Source organism: Calypte anna, chromosome 18 (assembly GCF_003957555.1).
Source record: "Calypte anna isolate BGI_N300 chromosome 18, bCalAnn1_v1.p, whole genome shotgun sequence".
Classification (NCBI taxonomy): domain Eukaryota; kingdom Metazoa; phylum Chordata; class Aves; order Apodiformes; family Trochilidae; genus Calypte; species Calypte anna.
Window position 1 is genome coordinate 8,057,892 of NC_044263.1, and position 21,144 is coordinate 8,079,035.

At 39.5% G+C, this 21,144-nt stretch overlaps 1 protein-coding gene across 1 annotated transcript; it reads left to right on the forward strand.

The window, feature by feature from the left end:
* The first annotated feature begins 1,742 nt into the window (after positions 1–1,742).
* PCTP (phosphatidylcholine transfer protein) lies at positions 1,743–8,478 on the forward strand. Its single transcript, XM_030461874.1, has 6 exons — positions 1,743–1,903; positions 4,110–4,227; positions 5,824–5,903; positions 6,237–6,408; positions 6,942–7,009; positions 7,480–8,478. Exons 1-6 carry the CDS (start codon positions 1,757–1,759, stop codon positions 7,543–7,545), a joined length of 651 nt encoding a protein of 216 aa, XP_030317734.1. The 5' UTR covers positions 1,743–1,756; the 3' UTR covers positions 7,546–8,478.
* Positions 8,479–21,144: the final 12,666 nt, after the last annotated feature.

The window sequence follows — 21,144 nt, forward strand, 5'->3', positions numbered from 1 at the left end:
GTAGCCAATTTACAATTCTGATGCCATGTAGATAACCATATAATGCAAAACATTTACCATAAAACAATAGTCAGAGTCAAGCTATGGCCACTTTATTCCTTTAGCACAAACAAGGCTCCTTAAGAGCTCCTGTAATCTCACAGGCATGTTTCCTTGCTGCATGTTAAACATCAACCTTTGACTCACAGCTCCTCCTTTTCATACTGGGTGAAAGTCATCTCTGTACAAACAAGAGCCACAAGCTCTTTCAGTTTCACCTGAGTCCTATTTCAAAGCATGAATGGGATTTAAAAGAGAGATAGAAATTTCATTTAATCACTGCAAAGCTGCTATTTGAAGCAATAGTTCTGCAAGATAAACTAAATCTATGTCACTGCTGTCTCATACTTCATTTTAAAAAGCAGGTCCTCAGCTAGGCGAGCACTAGAGCTCCACTGAAGTCAGCTCAGCCCAGCCAAGAATTACTTGTAAGGGTTCAGCCATAAGAGATGTATTGTGATGTTTTGGAGAACCAGCTGGGCTGACTGAAAGTAAACATAGTAATTTACAGAGAACACAAATAAACCAAAATATTTATATGTATTGTGTAAATATCAATAATAAGAGGGCATAATACCTGTAAGCATACTACAAAAATAAAAGAATTGGAATGTTTGTCTAGTGGTTTCACTGGGGAGCTGAGAGCAGGCAATGCACAAGCAGAGGCCACCATTAGTGACATTATTTTAGAAAGATGCTACAGGTCAAATTTTGGCATCAAATTTGCATGTTGGGAGGAGGGGTGTGAGATACCATCTTGCCTTCTGCCAGAACTCTTGAACCCTAGGTTTTCTGGACTGTGAAAGGGTGACACTTGGCCTGAATGTCCAAACCAGAGTCAGCCAGAAACCCTCATGTTCTGCTTGCAAACCAATTGACTGGAACTGGAAGGGACAGCTGACATAAGTGAATACTTTGTCAAAGAACTCAACCACTTGGCAGGGAAGCTAGAAAAAGCTAAATTTTGCCAGCTTTGTGCAGAGGTTACCACTGATACATTGGGCTAGTGCTGTCACATAGGCTCTTTGTCAGATAGTAGGTTTGATGACATCCCATAGCTCAGAGCTGCTTGTTTGTTCCAAAGACAATGTTCAGCAAGAAGATCGACCCTGTCCCCCCCAGCCCACCCTGGGGAAGAGTCTGCTGCCACCTCTTCCTTGCTGCCCCTTGGGCCAGGGCCTCAAATTGTGCATGGCTGTGTCAAACACCCCAACCAACCAGCTGTGTGCAGCAGTTATCTGTTCTTAATATATTATCATTTCAGCAGTCAATTCGTAGGGAGGACTGCTTTTCAAAACGTGAAAATACATATATAAAAATACAAGACTATTCAATCTCCCCCCTTGGGGAACACTGAAAAGGAAACGCCCTGACCCACACACCAGCTCTACTCCGGCCCTACACAAATGAGATGCACATTGAAAACCACCTCCCACACGCACTACCTACCAACTGGGACCCCATCGGGAAACCTGGGACAGCGCCGAGAAACTAATCCCAGCGCTGCACCCGTACAGGGCCCGTGGGTTCACGGGCGGCCCCAACCCCCGATACCGCACCGGGCCGGCCCTCTGCGGTGCCCTGACCCGCAGCCCTGGCACGGCAGCCCCGGGGCGCGGCGGGGCCCGGGCGGGGAGGAGCGGCGGCGGCCATTGGCCGGGCCCATTGGGGCCGTCGGAGCCCCGCGTCCCGCAGCCGCCTCCCGCCCGCCCGCAGAATGGAGGCGCCGCCGCCGCGGGGCTTCTCCGAGGAGCAGTTTCAGGCCGCCTGCCGGGAGCTGGACCAGCCGGCGCCGACTGCGGGGGGGCCCTGGCAGCTCCTGGTGGAGAGCATGGGCGTGAGGATCTACCGGCTGTACGACGAGGTGGGCGGGAGGGGGTAAGCTCCCCAGCTCCGGGGAGCGGCCGCTCCTCCGCCCCCCCCTGCCCGGGGCTGGGCCCTGCTTGGGGGAGCGCTCCGGGGCGGGGAGCGGGGGGAGCGCTGCCGAGGAGCCGGATCAGGGCAGAGCCGGCTGTCCCGGTCCAGAGCCGCCGGAGCCCCGCACAGGTCAGGCTGAGGTCCCTTGCCCGTCCCTCGGCTCAATTTCTCCAGGCTCCCAGAAAGCAGCTTTCAGGATAATGCAATTAACTGCTGCTGATGGGGAAAGCCGCAGTAAACAGCGCTCTTAAAACCTGCTGGGGGAACCTGCGGACTGTGAGGCTCTCAGAGCTCGTTAATAGCTGGCGTCGGGAGAAATTAATTTGCTGACGGCCACAGGAACCGCTCTGGATCTCCCGAGCCCCCTGTAAGGGATGGGGGTGGTGAAGGACGGACCGATCCCTGCACACCGGTTCTAGAGCACTTCCTGTGCTACAGCATCCTGCTCTGCCGCAGGCTCCTGCTTCCCTGCCTTCTCCCTCTCTCCAAAACTTCTTTCAATCTGATTTTCCACCTTTCTCTCTCTACAATTGGGATTTAGTTGAGAAAGGGTTGGAATGAAATTAACATCTTTTGGGAGGGAAATAAAAGAGCTTAGGCTTCCAGAACTGAATTGTTTCACCCTGGGAGTGCGAGCTGTAGTCTGTCCTCAGTGAAGTAGAAAGCAGGTGGTGCTGTGCAAAATCTCAGAGCTCTGATAGCTTAAATAAGAAAATTACTGCATGGCTTTCTTCTGTCAAAAAATAAAACCACAAAACCAACCAACCAACCAAACAACAAAATAACCACCAACTTATAAGAAGCTAAAGGACTAGAAGAAAAGTCAGCTTTGCATGTTGACTGTGGGGTTAAGGTTTGGGGTGAGCTTGTTACCTCTGAAGGTGCAGTTTTAATCCAAGTCCACAAAAAGAATACAAAGGCTTCTTCGTATTCTTCAGTCGAAGAACAGCCCAACTTCACACGAGGAAGTGATTTTTTTTTTTCCTTCTGAATTACCAGAGAAGGAAGGATCGTGATTAGCTGTTCTGCCTTAAGCAATTAGTTTTAAAGCATCAGTGTAGAGCTTTGGCATATTCTGTTGGGTTCAGTTTCACGTGTGATATTTTCAAAATTAGATATTTTTTGTGAAAATAAGAGTGTTAATGCCTTTGTAAAAGACAACGTGAGTGCATGGGGCTGCACAGGTGCTGAACAGTTGAGGTTTGAAGCTAGGGACTGATGCTTCAGTGAAGCTGCAGTAAAGATGATTAACTTAAGCTTCTTGGTCATCTGGTATATTAAATCCTCATCTAGGGTTGATTTGTGAAAAGGAGGGGAAGAATTAAAAATCACTATTCACTAACATAATGTTGTATAATCCTTCCTTTCCTTGAGAATGCTTGAATGTGACTGCTACACTATATATTCAGAAAACTCTCATTGTTTTAATTTAGTCCTGAACTGGTACTAACAATAGAACAAACATTGCTCTATAGGCACTGATCTGATGGAGTTTCCATATGTTGAGAGAAACATTAAAAGCATTAATATAGGAGATATCCTGCACCCCACCCCTTCAGTGCAGGCAGCTTTCATAAAGAAAATATCTTATCAGTGTTCAAAGCAGACATAATAGTGGATTGTATAGAAACGTGAGCATTTTAAGGCATTCTTGTGTCACAGCCTGAAGTATAAGCATGACCATTCCAAGTCACCCAGTACTTTGTATCACACAGTACTCCTGGATATGGCTGAGATTCTTAAATGCATCATATAGGGTCTGGAGACCTTGCCATAACAATTTAAAGTTTCTGATAAGCTTCAGTGTGGGCAAGATTTATTCCACTTTGACCACTGGAGATGAAAAGGGGAACGTGTGTTTGAAGAAACATGGTCCCTTTGGAACTCCTTATGAAGTAAAAGGGTACTGGTGTAAGGGAAGGAACAACCATTGTGCTGGGCAGGTCAGCCTGTCTAGATTTAAACTTTCATGTGTAGATCGAAAAGTCAAGAGGTTAAAGACTGAATCTTGTATTGTTTTTTGAGCACTCGCTTTCACAGCTCTTGAGCAAATTTGTAGTATGTGCCCCACCTAATTTCCTTCAGCTGTTCTCCCTGCTGCAGAGTACTTCCCTTTCCTGTGTGACTTTCCTCTCTCCATTCTCTTTCCACAGCAATCAGGACTTTATGAATATAAAATCTTCGGTGGTCTTACTGACTGTCCCCCAAAACTGTGTGTTGATGTCTATATGGATTTAGATTTCAGAAAACAGTGGGATCAGTATGCGAAAGGTAAGCTCATCTTGGCAGTTTAAAAGCAAACTGTCCACGTGGACTCTTCCCACTACAGCTTTCTTCACAGGTAGACTTCAGCCAGACTTTAGCATTCCTAGGTTAAATTCTAATAGATGTTCTGAAGAGAAATTGAGATGGTACTTTTTGTGCATATCACAGCAGAGCAGGGCAATGGCTTGCTCCAGTTTGATGCGTGCTGGAATGTCTTTTACGGGAAGCACTGGTTGTTCTCAGCACCTTTTACAATCAGAAGTGGGTGTATCAAGAGAATATTTGTTGACTTTGGGCTTTTATAAAGAAAGAAATTATTTAGTTTAGTTTAACTTATTTAGTTAAACTTAATAGTTGTGTTTATTATTTTGTCTTTGAAAAAGGGAGTTGAACCTGGTATCCATGTAATGGCAGTCCTTGGCCAAGCCAAAGCAGCTCTGTCTTTATTAGTAAGTGGTATTTGTTAAAATGGACAATACCTTTCTTGTAGTAAAGGCCACTTTGTCATTAATGAACAAAAGAGCTATAGTGGGAGTCAACATTACCCTATTGGATGTAAAAATACTGTGTTATCTTTAAGTTACTTCAGTAATCTTTGATTTAAATGCATTTAGGATCCTTAAACAAACAGGTTTTTTTCATAATGCCTTCTTACAGAAAAGAAAGGAAGCAGTCGGGGGAAGCTACACCCTTAAACTAAAAAGTAGATAATGTTGCAGAGCTGATGTTTATATCCTTGCTGACCATGATATTGTCGTCTGTGAATTTATACTTGTGCTGCTGCTACTTCAAGTCCAGCACTTTACAAAAGTTAACTCTTGAAGGGCATAAACATAATGTTAACACTTTCCTTTTGGCTTAAGAATTGACACAAGCTCACTCATTCTTTAGAACTGTTTGTCTGTATGATGGAACTAGGCTGTAGAACAGTGCTTGTGGTACCACACGCTTCTGGGGTGTGATACAAAGTGCTTGGGCAGAACTGAAACATGCTGCTCCTGATTGTAACTCTGTCCTGATTAAGATAACACTTGCCAACAATTTCATAGCAATAACTGATTGCTAAAGCAGCAAATGCAGGTGTGCCTGTTGTGAATAAAACAGACCTAATGTGGTAATGCTAAGTGAAATCTGGTTATCAATTAAAATGCAGTGTATTCTGTTTTGATCAGAAGCTGTTCACTAGTCATGACAGACTCTACTGAATGCTTATTGTGTGTTTTTCTGTGTTTGAAAAGATACAAAGGTAGATGAGTTAGTAGCTGAAAATTGCATCCAGGTCTTTAAAAGTGTCTTAATCTCTTTGCATAAGGAAAGCTCTGCAGTTAGAAAGTGAATAAACCGATGCTCCAGTGACCCCTGGTGGATAGCATGATGCTGTGGTTTATTGGTGCTCTGGTGTATTTGGTTCCTGAACAATGCTGCTGCAGAACTTTATTAAATGTCTTTTACTGCCAAAACTTTGCATATATATCAATTTTGACATAAGGGCTGTGTGTAAAATGTGTTCCTGTCATAAATCTGAGCAGTGTTTGATGCTGTGTGTGGTTTTGTTGCAGTAGAAATTAAAAATACCTAACAATCTTCTTTTTCCAACCACAGAACTATATGAAAAAACAAATGATGGTGAAAAAGTGATCTACTGGCAAGTGAAATACCCTTTTCCTCTCTCAAACAGAGATGTATCCTTTCAAGCTTTTTTCCCCTTTCAGTTTTTGTTACCTTGTCACCCAGGGATCTCAGCAGTGTACTGACTCTACAGCTCTGCTGCACTTCATCAAAGATCCTGCAGTCCTCATGTGACATGAATATGTATAGCAGAAAGAAGAGTGTGGGTGACTCTTCCCATGCACAGCTGAAGCTCACAAAGCTGAATTATTACTCTGCAGGGTTGAATCCTCTAGAAACATAAGAAATAGCATGAAGGGGCTGGTATTTGTAATGGAATTCACTTGTCAATTCATCATCTGTCAAGCTGACAGTGTTTTGACATGCCTCCTCAACTTGGCATATAGTATGTCTATATTCGGGAGTGTCGAGAGATGGATGTTGATGGAAGGAAGATCTGGGTTGTGTTAGCTCAAAGTGTGTCTGTTCCTCAGTGCCCTGAAAAGCCTGGCATCATCAGAGTTAAAAGCTATAAGCAAAGTCTGGCAATAGAAAGTGATGGCAAAACTGGATCTAAAGGTAAGGGATCAAGAAAGTGTGATCACAAGTTGTGGAGCCAAAGAATGTATTAGCAGATTGCACACAGAGGAGGCTGGGAGAGGGAGACTTTTTCTGGCAGGCTGGGAGAGGGAGGCTTTTCTTGGCAGTTCTGTTAGGTAGAGCCTGATGCTAACTGCAGCCTGGGTAACTCAGCAATGATACAAGTATCATGATTGACAGATTTATACATTCAAGAGTTTGCCTAGAGATTGACTCATGTCTGAAATCAGTCCTTTAAAGACAGCCTTATTTTGTAAGACAGGATGCTTAAAGTGGTTTGCAATAGTCTAAATGAATATTGTGGCACTCTCAGATTCCCTAAGGCTAGCTGGGAATGGCTGCTCTTACTTCACATTCCATTCCAGTGCAAGCTGACTTTTTTGTGAAGAATTTAGAACAGAAGTGTTGTGCTTGGTGGTTCAGTCATGCACACTGACAGTTCTGTCATATGGTGTTAGGAGCTAACAGTCTATGGCTGAATAACCTTCTGGTAACTTCTCCCTTGTCTCTAGTCTATATGTACTATTTTGATAATCCTGGTGGCATGATTCCTTCATGGCTGGTCAATTGGACTGCCAAGGTAAGTAAAGGTTGACAGCACAATTGTTTTAGGCTGTTTCTAACCATGGATTCACTGCACCCATATATTTCTTTGCATGATAGATAGAATTGTCTTCTTCTGAAACTGATCTATTGACCTTTCCATTTCTTCTATTTTTATAGTCTCCCTATTGCCTGCTCTCATGGCAGTTATCTTCATTTATTTTGTTTTAATTCTTATCAGATTCCTTTGGTTAGTCAACAAGACAGGGTAAATTTTTGCAACAAAGTGAGTAACTCCATGTTCCAGAGCATATCCAATGTCTTAACACAAGCAAACTTTAGTAATGCAGCCTGCTCAAGAGGCATCAAATGGTTTGATGCTTTGTAACACATCTCAAAGTTGTTCTGTATTTGAAGGCCTTAAATTTATAGTGGCAATTCTCACTTATGTATAGTTTTTCTTGATTAAATTGTTCAAGAATGACTTTTCTACTTTTCTCTTTACAGAGTGGTGTGCCTGCTTTCTTGAAGGATGTGCAAAAAGCTTGCCGTGATTATTCTAAGAGCATTTAGGTCAAAGTTGATCTGAATTGTTTAATTTCTACAGCTCTGCACTTACAGGAATGGCTACTATATATTACACTGGATAAAATCTACCTCTAATGTTAGAATTTTATTTTAGTTGGTTTATGCAGTGAATTGTTTTAAATCTTTGTTTCCATCTCCAGCTGTCTCTGACAAGTGCATCCTTTTACAACTACTTAAGTTCAGCTTTGTCTCCCATGCTTTGCTTGTGCTGATTGTCAGGTGTCAGCTAGAGGAGTTCTGCTGACTGAAATGTTTCATCCTGACGCAAGAGACAATGATCTTGCTAAGAAAAATGTCTGAGCTTGGGCTGAAATTTCTCTTCGAGTGTTATGCCTGGATCTGCCTTTGTGACTTTGCAGGGTGACTTCCTATTGAAACTTAATGATTTATATCAGTTACATTTTATCAATATTCCTGTATGAAAATGAAAAATCATTAGCTGTGTCTAGCTAGAAAAACAGGAGTTGGATTCTGTGTCTGCTTTAAGGAGAATAAATTATATCTTCAGAGCCAGTAGCCTTATCCATAAAAGCAGCTTGGATACCAGATTGAAATTGGAAGTAATTTTAAACCAAATGCCTGCAACAGAATGTGAATGAACTTGATGTGAAGCTTGGGCTTGCTTGCATTTTAAAATTTAATGCTGGTGTCAATGATTGAAATTGTAGTTTTGGATGGTAATCCACTAAAAGTACAACTGAGCAGGAAACTAAATTTTCAGCACCTTTGTGGAGTGCATAGAAGATGAGAGAGCCTTAATCCCAGGTGTTTTGAAATAGTGTGCATTGTTATTAAATCTAATCCTGTTACTGTGGACAAACTAAAGTGGGGCAGCTTTGTCTTGTTAAAAATAAATGGCTGAAGTGGTTGCCTTGATACTTTGTGTAAATACTTGTTTCCAATAAATCATTATTCTACCCATGCAGTGCTTTTGTTCCACCTTTCAGGTTCAAGAGTGGCTGTGCTGGGCAGGTCACAAATGACAAGGCTGATGTCATGGGCTGTTTTATTTTTCAAGGCTTTTTGAAAGAATAACTTGGATTCATGAGAACTAAGTAGGATTCCGTGTGTTCTGAAGAGCTTGCTGCCAGCAGTTGAGGAATTTTTCAAGAATCTTTGACTTGGAGACCATTACTGGATCTGTTATTACAGTGCTAGACAGTTTTCAATCCATTTTAAATTTAGCTTTCAGTTTTTCTTTTCATAGAAGATAAAGAAGAGACATTGAGAGGGAATAGTTCAGAAGTGTAGTTCTTTTTAACTTCCTATGATTTTTGTACACAGGCACTTACTGGAACTGGAGCCAAGTTTTTATTTATATGTACTGAAAATGAATTATCTCCACCTTATCAAGAATGTGATGGTTTTACCTGAGTCTTTCAATTGTCAAATTTGGGTTTTGGTAATGTTTTTTAAAATTACCTTTAGAGTTTAGAAAGCATTTTAGCAGTGAGCTAAGTATGTAGGAATTCAAAAAGCATAAGCAAGAACAAGAATATCAGAGCTTCTTTTGAATAAGAGGATATGGATGGAAGTTATGTCCTGAAGCAAATGGGCATAGGCAGTACTAGGTAGGTTATTAAAAAAAAAGATAGAAAATCAAAGAAGCCTATTCTTGGCTTAATATAACAGAATTTAAAAAGGGGACTAGTAGAGTATAAATATTCCTCAATCAATGTTGCAAACTAAGTGATTTTCAATTCCTTCTGAACAGAACTGGCCTCTGTACCACAGCAGTACAAACCCTGTTACCTGTATTTGTAAACCTACCTAAAACTTCCAGGCATTTCAAGGTTTACAAGCCATGTGTACCTGGTAAGCTGAGGATATGCATGGAGATCAGTTGTGTCCATATGAGGTAATCTATTTTTCATCCTTTTTCTCCAGCCAATCCATAATATTGCTTATTTTTTAATTGAAGCAACGGAAAAGTGAAAACATTTTTTTATTCATCAGTTCATGATTGTATCTTTATCATTACAGTTATTTGTCATCAAGTCATAGCATAGATTTGCCTGCAGTGGGCTGGCACAGTACGACTGAGGGTTCAAGAGGCTGAATGGCTCTATTGTCAATCTCACTGAAAACTTGATTTCCTACAGACCTCACACTGAGGGCATCAAGTACAGGGCCTTTGCTCACATCTCCTTAGTAAAACTTGCACAGGCAGATTCTTGTGCACAGCTTTTCAAGTTAAAATGCATTTGATTAAACAGCTTTTCCTCTCTTCATAAGCAAATATCCAATGATGTGAGATGAATGCAACAGGGATCTTCTGTTAAAATTATGTGCCCATCTAGTGGTATTCATAAAGCATTTTAGAGCTGTATTTATAACAGATTAAATTGTGATCTTGTATAAATTTTATGTGCATCTCGTGAAGTTTTCTGGATACCTTAAGCAATAATCTACCTGCTGTGAAATTTGTAAGTCATTATGCATTATGAGTTTTGGTGCACAGGATAAAAAAAAACAAACCAAATCAAAACACCCAAACCAAACCAAGCCAAAACAAAACAAAAAACAAACAAAAAAAAGCCCACAAAAAACCCCATCCTACATTCTTTGTTAAAGTGGCACCTAAAAGTTAGATTTCTGTTTCCACCAGCTTGCCTAAAAATGGAGCTCAAAGTTTGTTCTTGTAGAATGATCTGTTGTAAACAGAGGGTGCTTTGAATAAAAAGAATGAAGCATTTCTGTCAGATAATGACTGAGCCTCTCCTCTCCCCTGCTGCAATGAACAGCTCGGTAGGTATCTCCCTCTACAGATTAATGGTGACTAATTAAGTTTTCCTAGTAGCCAAACAGAACTAGAAAAATGCTGTAGTTTCTGGCAGTAAGCAGGTATGTGATCCAAAGTGCAATAATCAGACTTTCCATAAATCAAAATGGGATTGGAATCTATTCCCATACAGCACATTTGTTTTAAAATTATCAGCTCTCACAAAAACATATTTTTGCATTTTATTCTTCACATAAAGAAGTAGTTCCTTCTGGGGATGCCTGGTCACTCATGTTTCCATAAGGAGTGATATAACAAAGTGAACATAAACAATTCTTCCACATTGTGTTCTAGTAACTCAAATCTATTCTTTCCGTGGGATCTCTGTAAAACTCTCATATTTGAGTTGGAAGGTAAAGTAAAGGAAAGATTCTGAGTAACCCAAAGTCAACAGAGTGAATGATGTCAGATACACAATCTGTAGTGCTGCCTCTCAGAAGATGATGTGTAAAGGGAAACACAAGTTGTCTTTGCTCAGGAAACATCTGGTTGATACTTCATTTCTCAAGCAGGGCATTGGTTGTTTTTATAAATTAGTGGAAAAAATGTAGGAAGATAGGGGAATAGACTTATAATATTAATGCACACTGATAGACCATATAACTTCCCACCAACACTTTTGCTTTCCATTGTCAATTCTCTGTGTATATATTTTCAAATGGGATCTAATGCTATTTAAATTTCACTTGGCTGAGTGTAATCTTTCCCTGAGTGTGGATTTGCCTTCCGCTAAACAGGATAGTTCACAACCCAATTCACTGTCACACTGTGGTCTTCTGATAGAGGAGATGATGACTTTCAGACAGAAAACTTTGCTTTTCACCCCTCTCTTAAAGGTTTAAAACACAGAAAACCTCCATTCAGGAATAGGGAGGAAGGCTTATGACAGGAGGTAGCAACAGGTATGTTGTTACACATCTAGATGGACTATATGGAAGATAAATGCTCTTTGAAAAGCAGTAACAACAAATCTCCATAGCAAGAGCAGTTTTGCTAAAATTTTTTCATACCACTGGCTTGTAACTGCAAATTTCCAAGGAATCCTGACCAGTAAGGTAAATAAAGCTGATATGTAAGCATCCTAAATCTTCTCTGCAGCTGCCAATTAACATACTACTTAGGATTACGTTTGAACACATGCACTTAAGAAGAGAACATCATCTTTCTCTCTGTTCAGTGTTCCCTGTTCTCTGAGAACTTGACCATAAATGATTATTTTCATCTGGAATCTGAATTAGGAAAGTATCCTGGAGTCCTGCTGTGAGACAGGAGTATTTTAAATCAGAACAACTCTCCACTGAAAACCTTCATTTTCAAAGTAAGAAGAACTGCATCCTGTGAGTAAGTGTTTCACTAGAACATGCCATAATAAGCAATTATGTTGACAGTACTTGAATATAGGTATTAATTTTCGCTTTGTGAAAAATTTCCTGCATCCCAGCTGTGCAACTAATAAACTTGAAAGCTGGTCCTGCAGTTTAAGCATGACTAGCTGTAACATTAAGATTTGAGTGAGTTTGCCTTTGTCTGTCCTCAATAGATTTCATGCAGGTTTTGAGATTTTTCTAAGGCTTATTTCATGACTGGAGGCAGAAGAGGCTCTATTATGGGCTTTGTGATACTGTAAGAATCAGGTTTTGACCCAAGCTTAATTCTCTTACTGTTCTTCATCTATGGAAGAAACTCTTGAGTATTAATCATTTTAATAGATGGTGTTCCTAGAATGGCAATTTTGGGATTGTAGCAGTTCATCTTCTATGGTACATAAGGCCAAAGATGTGCTGTACATACTTGGAATAGATGCCTGCTGTCAAGTTTCAAGGCTCACTGCATCTCTGCCTATCCATATCTTGAAGGGCTTTAAGTCTTTCCTTGTTTTCACCTGAAGTTGTGGCTTTTAATATTCCTACTGCCTATACCTATCTTCCAGAGGGTGACAGAAATTGTGTGTAATTGGCTGTAAATGGATGTGTCATACTCAGCTGCAATTTGGAGTTACGGTTTAAGAGTGGGCTTGAAACATTTTTTTTAAGGCCAGACTGCTGTTCATTTTAAAAGTTAATGCATTTTCTCAGCATGGAAGTCATAGAATTGATTTGTACGTTTGAGTGGAGGGCATGAGCCCACAAGAAGCCAGAACTGCCTGACCAACCCATTTACCCTGTGAAAGGATCATATGATCCTGTTCACCTATACAAATGAAAACAAACAGTAGGAACATTTCTCCAGCAGGAAATTACTTTGACACTAAAAGGGTCTATTGTCTGGGAGTGAGGTGGGTATGTGAAAGGGTACATTGCCTTCCACTGATTTTTTTCTTTTAACATGGGAATAAACTGACCCGTGATAACACTTAAGGTGTGGTTCTAGGAACCATGAAGTTGAAAACATTATCACTGAATAATGAGCTTGATTAATTCACTACAATGGCAGGCAAGTATGTCAGTATCTGAGAAAAACAATTTTTAAATATATTAGGAACAAGTTAGAGAATAAGAATAAACAAGTGGTCTGAGGACCTTTTGCCATGTTCTAGCAAACACAGACGTAGACACACTGCCAGATCACCAACCACAGTGAGAGGCATCACGTAGATAAATCATTCCCTTTCATAAAATATGTTTCACAAGTTTTACCTATCTTCCCTTTCACACTGGTAATTCTGTATGCTTAGTATCTTTGCTAGTAAGTTTATTGTGACAATGACTTCAATAGGGAACTAAAATTCTGCTCTTCATAGTTTTTATGATTAGTAGATATTGGAATATTTTATGACAGTATAAGGGAAGGGGTTTTTTCACAGGGATGATAATCAGCAATGAAACAAGTTGCTCTGAGAGAATGTGTAATCTCAATTTTTGGACATAATCAAAGCTCAGCTGGAGAAGGCCCAAGGCAATTTATCTGACTTTGAAATTAGAATGAGCTTCAACTTTGGTGCTGTGCACCAGGCCGTGGGTTGGACCAGATGATGTGATCCCATATGTCCCTTCCAAGATGAATTATATGATTTTTAATAATAACAAATCCTGGAGATTACAATGTGAATCCTTCTGAGAAGGAGGCATTATTTTCTTCCTAAATGCTGTTATTTACCAGACGAACTTGAATGAGCTGAATTCCTCTGACATACAGTGATGTGCACAAGTCTAAAAAATCCTATAATCAAGATCTGCGTTAGAAAGAGGTACATACACATTTTTGAAAAGATGCCTATTGTAGGCTTGCATTGTTGTTTTAGTTTATTATTTTAACTAGAATTATAGGTATTATTTTAGTGAGAAATCTAGGAATTTTAAACTAAATTAAGCAGGCTTTCTGAATCTTTGCTAGTGAAGCTTAATAAATATACTACTGAGTGAAAATGTGACTACCTCTGTAAAAGGACAGCAACAGCAGCCACAATGAGGCTGTGCTGCACGCTCAGAAAGAAGTTACTGATGCCAGTTGGTATTGTTCATTTCCTGCTGCATCCAGCAGCTGTAGATCGTATTTGAAAGGCTCAACCAGGCAAGGCTGAGATGTAATAAAAGGAGAAGATGAAATGCAGATTTGGAATATCTAAGCACTCCACAATGATCCAGTTTTACCTTAACTAGCACACTATTTTTAAAGATAACATGCTGAGCTCAGTAGCACTCAGAGGATTTTAGCTTTATGCATGGTGAAGCTTTTTTTTTTTTTTTTGTCAGATATAAACTCAATCATATTTAATTAAAATTAAATTAATATTAAAGGCTAGTGCAAGTAAGTAGAGTCTTCTTCACCAGACTTGGTGCTCATCACCAGCTGAATTCAGTGCTTAGCAACAGAATATTATGACATATTTATGCTGATTTTATAGTGGATTTGCTTCTACATGGTCCAATGACAAATATTTCCAATCAATGTTTGCTGGTGAATAAAATGTCCTTTACTGTCACATGCCTTTTCCTTTCCCTTCCACCTTCAATAATGTGTCAACATCTGGGATGAGCCCAAATCCTAATGTGTCATCTGACCTTCTGACATCTTAGCCCAGTGAGCTTCCAACTTATCCATGATTCCTGCTCTGGGGAGAAGAGCACAGACATCACTCCCAAGGGTCTTCTTCTACTCATCTATTACCTTTATGCCTGTCAGTGCTTGTGCTTTTTACTGAATTGTAAATGCTTTTTTATTCCCTATATATGTACATGGATCGATGGGTCTGGATTTATGCGGGAATAAGTATTATGTCTTTTGGAACTGATAACTGTTGCAACTAAGAAAAATGTGGGTGAAAACTGGACTGAAAAGACAACATTGAACATCAAATTATGTTTGTCAGTGTTAAGCAGCAATCTGAAAGCAGATTATATTTTTGTTTAAAATGATGTGATAAACTACACATGCTGTTTTATAATAAAAACTTTCCTCTGGTTTCCATTTAAAAATCAGGGCAATTTTTCAGGTACATTTTCCCCTTTTTTTGCATTGAGTAGAGACATATTTTGAAATTTGGACATTTTTGGCTTGCTATGGTGTCACGGTCTAACTAATCAAAGAACAAAAATAATGCAGTCTTCTGACTTTTTAAGTAGCAAACTTGTATTAGTTTAGCCCTGTTGCACTAATGGAAATGCCAGGCTCTTAGAGCATTCTTCCCTAGATAAGATAGCTTCAACTTGTGTGGTTTCCTGTTTTCCCTTAGTATTTTGAAAGGTAAAAAAATGATCTACATTGCTCCACCCTTGCCTTGCACAGAGACTCCAAATCAAATGCTCTTTTGTTTGAGAGTAAGAATGAGTGCATTGCCTGCAGCAGCAAAACAGGAGAAATACAAAATGTTCCTTTTTTTAACTCCTCAGAATAGCAGTTCAGTAGTATGCCTTCAGTAGCTTCCACAGCAGAGAGATCAAATGAATGAAACATCAGTGAGCTGGGATAGTGGAGTCTATTTCTGGGAGAGAAGCAAAGCTCCACAAAGCTCATCTGGTTCACTGGGGATATTAGAGGAAATTGCAAATACTGTAGAAGGCTATTCTAATGTCACATGTTTTTAGGTGGGTTAAAAGGACAAATATTGAGCCTTTCCCTTTGGATTTCTCTCTGTAAATTGCCATTTATCAATTAAATGTGTGGTTTTGTCTACAGCAGCTACATAGTCTTACAAACAGCATTTTTTTTCCCAAATACTACTGAAGTTTATAATGTGGTAATGTACACAAATAAGCAGTGGAATAAAATTTTTTCTGTCATTTTTCCAACATACTAGAAATAATATTTATCAGATTAATTTCAAATCCAAAACCAAGGTACTTAAACTTTTCCTACCTCATCTTCCCACTTTTCATATTTTATTATTAAAAAGAAAACATATCCAGAAAAAGATGCAAAGAGAGGGACAGCAGTGAGAAAAACAAATCTCCATGTTTTTGAGGAAAGAAGGGACAATTCTCCAATTGTCACAGAAAAATGAGGAAAATAGTATTTTTACTTCTCTTATGTGAAACAAATTTAACATTTTTTCCAACTACTAATAGCCTGGATCTGTTCTGGTTGTGTTGCAGACTTGCTGCAGGTCCAGGTACAAAAATATTAATCCTTCAAACTGTTTAAGAATAAGAGACTGAACTCTCACCTTGAAGCCAGCAATCTCAAAGTAAAGCAACCCAATCTGCCACATGACTTTGGATCCTGTTTTGTTTCATGTGTACTGAAAGGCCACAGTTTAGGAAGCCAAGGAAGCCTTGCAGGATAGAAATTAATACATTTATTATTACCTTAATTTTTGCTATAGATTTGATATTTTGGTTATCTAGAAAGCTAAACACATCTGTGCAGGAAATAAGACCTTTAGTTAGTGGGCTCAAGACAGCAGATACTGATTACTTGAGGAAGATGAGAAAAAACCCCCAATGTGTTCTGATCCAGTGAATGAAACTGCTAAATTGTCAGCCTCATTGTCTTACAGAATGACCTTGCATACACGTTCTGGTGAGTCAGCTGGCAGAGGCTGGGAGCACAGGATTACTGACTGAAATGTGGTAGAGGGGAAGGAAAAAAATACCTCCAGGCAGAAAGGCATGCTTGTGAAGTGAATGAGGGCAACACAGCACCTGGAAAAGGGCAGTAAATAGAGCTTAGTAGTGAGGAAAGACTACAGGAAACTGGGTACCCAAACACAGCCGAACCAGGAAGGCATATCAAAGCCTTAGGAAAGGGCCACAGGTAGAGTGTAACAAACAAGGGCACCACCGGGCACACACTGCTCACTGATCTGTGCAGACTACATCAGGGGGCTGGGGAAATAGGAGCAATGTGGACACAGTATAATTATTTAATTTTTTTTATCTGAGAAGTCACATCAGCATTTGGTTTCCTTTTTCCTGATACTTTCCTGATGTTTCACGAGGGGTTGGAAAAACACCAGAAAAATGGAAAATAGTTATTTGGTTTAAAAAAAAGCAAAAGTATTTTGCTAATTCATGCTATTCAGAGGTTAAAGTACAGCTCTAAAACTTCTGTTTGTGAAAAAAAGAGAGTAGGATACAGCATTACTTACAGAAATCACTGAGGTAAAGTCTGAAATGGGATTATCAAGGAAGGACCCTCACTCAGGTCCCCTCCCTCATGCAAGAATCCACTCAAAAAGTCAAAGGTAAATTCTGGGTCATGCTTTTCCCCACTCCCCATCCCTTGGCTTGTAAATATCATTGATTTAACTCAATTCTCCCCCAGTAAATGCAACAGCACTCTACCAGAAGTCAAGGTACTACCTCTCTAGTTTCACAGTTGGTAAATGCATTGATAGTATCTTCATCACAGCCAGGGAAACAGATGAAAATATTGACAAATACTAATTGCAGCCAGCTATATCTCACAGCTCTGTAGCCTGGGTAAACATTTTAGCAATGTCAGTAGATCACTCATGCTGGCAATGAATCATCAAGAGTAAGAAACACCACTGTGCTGTTTCTATTTTGTATTTTCAGAAAAGTGTTTGTGGGTTTTGCCTTAGTGGCTGCAAAGAACATTTTACAGCATTCTTTGATCATAGAAATTTCATGAAACTAATCTTTGATCAGTATTTGCTGTGAAAGGGTGTGGAATAAGTTTGATTAGATCTATAACAGACAATTTGCATATTAGAGGAAATAATAAAGATTTCTTCTAAATTATAGCTGTTGTAATCAAACAAGACTACACTCATTCATTTTAATGTTATTTGCTTGGCTTCTGAAGAGGTTTACACTGGACAGACCATGTGTGTGAAAAGTCAGGGAGAAAAGGAAGTGGTGCAAAATTAAAGTGACTTACTGGTTCCTTGCATAAAATGTTGGTTCTGACTGAAGGAGCCCGGAGTAATGAAATGTGAAGAACAGGACAGAATCCTCATTCTGGCTGAAATGAAATGAAATGAGATGAATTAGTAGCCAATAGTAACTGCATCTGAAACCTGCTTGCATTAGTTTATCTTGACATGATTTCAGAGACAGTTAAATATAATCATTTACATTTTAAAGGCAGAACACAAGATAAAGTAATCCACTCAGTCAACAGCAGAAGAAGTGAAACTCAAGTTTTCTGGATCAGTCACTACAAACCTCTGCAAGATATTTTGACTTTATCATGACATAAGCAATGTATGGTTAACTCTTATAACCTGTCTCTGGATGAATCTTTACTCAAGATAGTTGATCTGACTTCAGTCACATAAACATTTATTACTCAAACCTTTGTGTTCTGCAAAGAAGTCTGTTTTATCCACAGTCAAGAGATGTGCTGGTGAAAGAAAGAGTAAAAAAAAAAAAAAACAACTATTGGCTTTTGGATATTCCTTATATCATAGCTCTGCATCTTTCAAGTGAACACACTATTATCTCAACATCAGCACGTTACTAACAGAAGCTTCTGCAGTGGAAACCTGTGAGTGTTTAACAGTTCTCAGGCTGCTTCACATCTGTTCTGCACAAGAAGAATGGAGATTCCTTAATAGTAACATCAGTTTACACCTGATAAAAAGTCTCCATGTAAGACTAAGTGAAACTGCATTTTTGTATACCATGCTAGTGACATGAATCACTTTTATCTAATAATGCAGTGTGTGGTGCCAGGTTTGGCTAAATGTGATCTGCATGAAGCTGTTTGGTTCTGCTGGTGTCTGACCTGTCAATATCTAGTTTTATTGGCAGACACACAAAGAGCTTAATTAGCTCACCCTTGCAGGGCAGATTGCTCTATCCAGCATGATAAATGGTTTTTGTGGTCAGCCTAGATCAACCTCAGATTGTAGACCAAAACAAACTCTGAAAAGGAATGTGGTTCTATTTTACATTTCCCAGCCCAGATGACCCAAGACACAGTGAGCTGATGATTCCACTGGTTAGTGTAGGATGTTACTGCCATCTAGTGCTATGCAGTAGGCTCAGCTTCTGTGATACAACTGAAATGAATTATTTTAATAAGACTCGTGGGACCATGAGATGAAAAGATTACATTTCCTGTCATAATGATGTGTGAAGTTTAGGGTACAGTTGATTAACCTGATGTCTTTTGGTCTGGCCCTATGAGCTGTCCTCTATTTCCATGGAGTAAATGCAGATTGCAATGAGAAAGCTCCACAATCAGACAAGAGGAACAGTAGAAACTATTCTGAAAAAGTGAAGACTTTCATCTTCAGAGACAAGATCAGAAGAGCAGAACTGCTCAATGAGCCAATAATCCCTAGCCAGGACAGGGTTATCTTTCCCTCTATCAAATAAAAAACTCTCACTTGGCCTACAGATGGTTTCTCAGCAAGGTTTTCCTAAGGTCATATGGTAAAAATTTGTCAACGTTCAAGACTAAGGCAATTCCTTGGTCATTTTCATTCATAATGAAAAGAATACAATTAAAGTTTTGTTCTTTTCTTTATGAGACCAACTTCTGGATGCTGATAAGGAAGGAAATTATGCTCAACCACAAAAAAGGCTGCCAAAAGAAAAATATATTTTACTGTACAGAATCTGAGCACTGTTAGGTAGAATGTGACTAAAATAGCTTAAGCTTTCAGCACTGAGAGTCTCATTTTATTGACTACTGTAATTGTTATTGGTGCAGTAGTAGGAAAGTTGAAATAAAAAAAAAAATTATGCAGAAATACTTCAAAGCTTGTAACCTTTGTTTCTTGAATTTAATAAAGAAACCACATAGAAGTGCTGGTGATATCTGGAACAGCCTTCTGGTGTTATAAGAAGCAGATCACATACCAAATCTTCATTTCCTTTTGCATTACATTGGACTAACATTTTATAACCATTATAAAACAACAGGAACAGTGGAATGCTGTAATTTTGCACTGTTGAGTATTAGAAAAACTTACACTCAATCAAGAATCAATCCCAGAATGGTATTTTTTATGAAAATGGGAAGGCACCTAATGTTTGGGGCATCCTTCAGTCTTTTTCCTACCCAACAGCCAAAGCTGTGGCTTTACCATTCAGCCTGCAAGTCATCCTCACTGCTACAATGATTCCAGGAGCTACTCATGACCTCTTCGTTTCACCATCAGAGGACACACAAGTGATTTATCCATAAATTATTATTTTCACCAGCAAAGACCTTCAGGCTTGGTGGGTTCCTCCCTTTTCTGGTCCCTCTCCCATCTTTATGTATATTTGAGTCATCACTCAGGCTCTTCTGAGACAATACTTTCCTCTTTCTAGGATGAGTATCAGACCATGTCTTTTAGCAATGGCCCAAGACAGATGACTAATAATGTAAGCTAGGAATGAGCTTTTTATTACTGGAATTCCTTGTGCTGTACAAACCCACACAGTCAATAACTCAAACCAGGCTTACAAATCTCCTGGCTCGGCAAATAATACCTCTGCCCTCAGGCTACCAACGAGTGAGAAAAGGATTTAAAAACCTGCCTAGTAGTTAGTTATTTTCTTCCCAGTGTACATAACCCCAAACCAGTGGTAGATGTAGTTATTTTCTGCTAAAGAGAAACTATTTGCTTTCCCTAATTACAAGAAAAAGAGGCTTCATATGCAGTAATAGAAGAGCATTGCTTTCAAGTCAAACAATTTCCTGGTGTTGCAACCACAGCAACAGAATAAGAAACCATGTAAAAAGGCAGCAGTGCTGGGAGCTGTTAATGACAGATCTAGACCTGCTTTTGTTCTGTGACCTTAATGATAGGTACAATACAAAAAGAGGCTGCTGAAGCACAAGGAATCTGCTCTCAAATCATACTCAGTTCAAATCAGCTTCTAGAAGAGACTGGAATAGACTATTTTGCAAGACTAAAGGAAAGGCCATTCCCTCAAGGAAACAGATATTCAGTTTCTGAATAAACAGCAGTACTATACTGATCCATGGGACCTTTTCCTGCAGCCTTTTTGCAAAGACCAACATCTTTATTCTTCAACAGGATTGATTCTATATAAATTAGACAATACAATGGAAGAGTCAACAACTAGAAAACTGGGCAACTGGAAAAGCTGATCCAAAAGAAGAACATGAGCAGAACCATGGATTAAGTGTGAGAGGACATGAAAACAAGGGCTTCACTACAAAAATGAAATTGCTAGCCCAGAGCATGAAAAACAGACAGAAAGATCAAAATTACTGATTCTCAGCTTGGTAAGTCCTACCAACAAAATATATAAATATGCATGTAGTCATGCTGTCTGAGCATGAAAAATAAAAGGGCACATTATGGTGGTAGGATGGCTCCCCTTCAGATTATATCAAAAATGATAGACAGGAATGATTTGTGGCATGGGAAAATTTGCTCTTGTCACTGGGGAAAGAGCTACTAAAAAGACAGCCTTGGATTGTCTCAAGGGTAA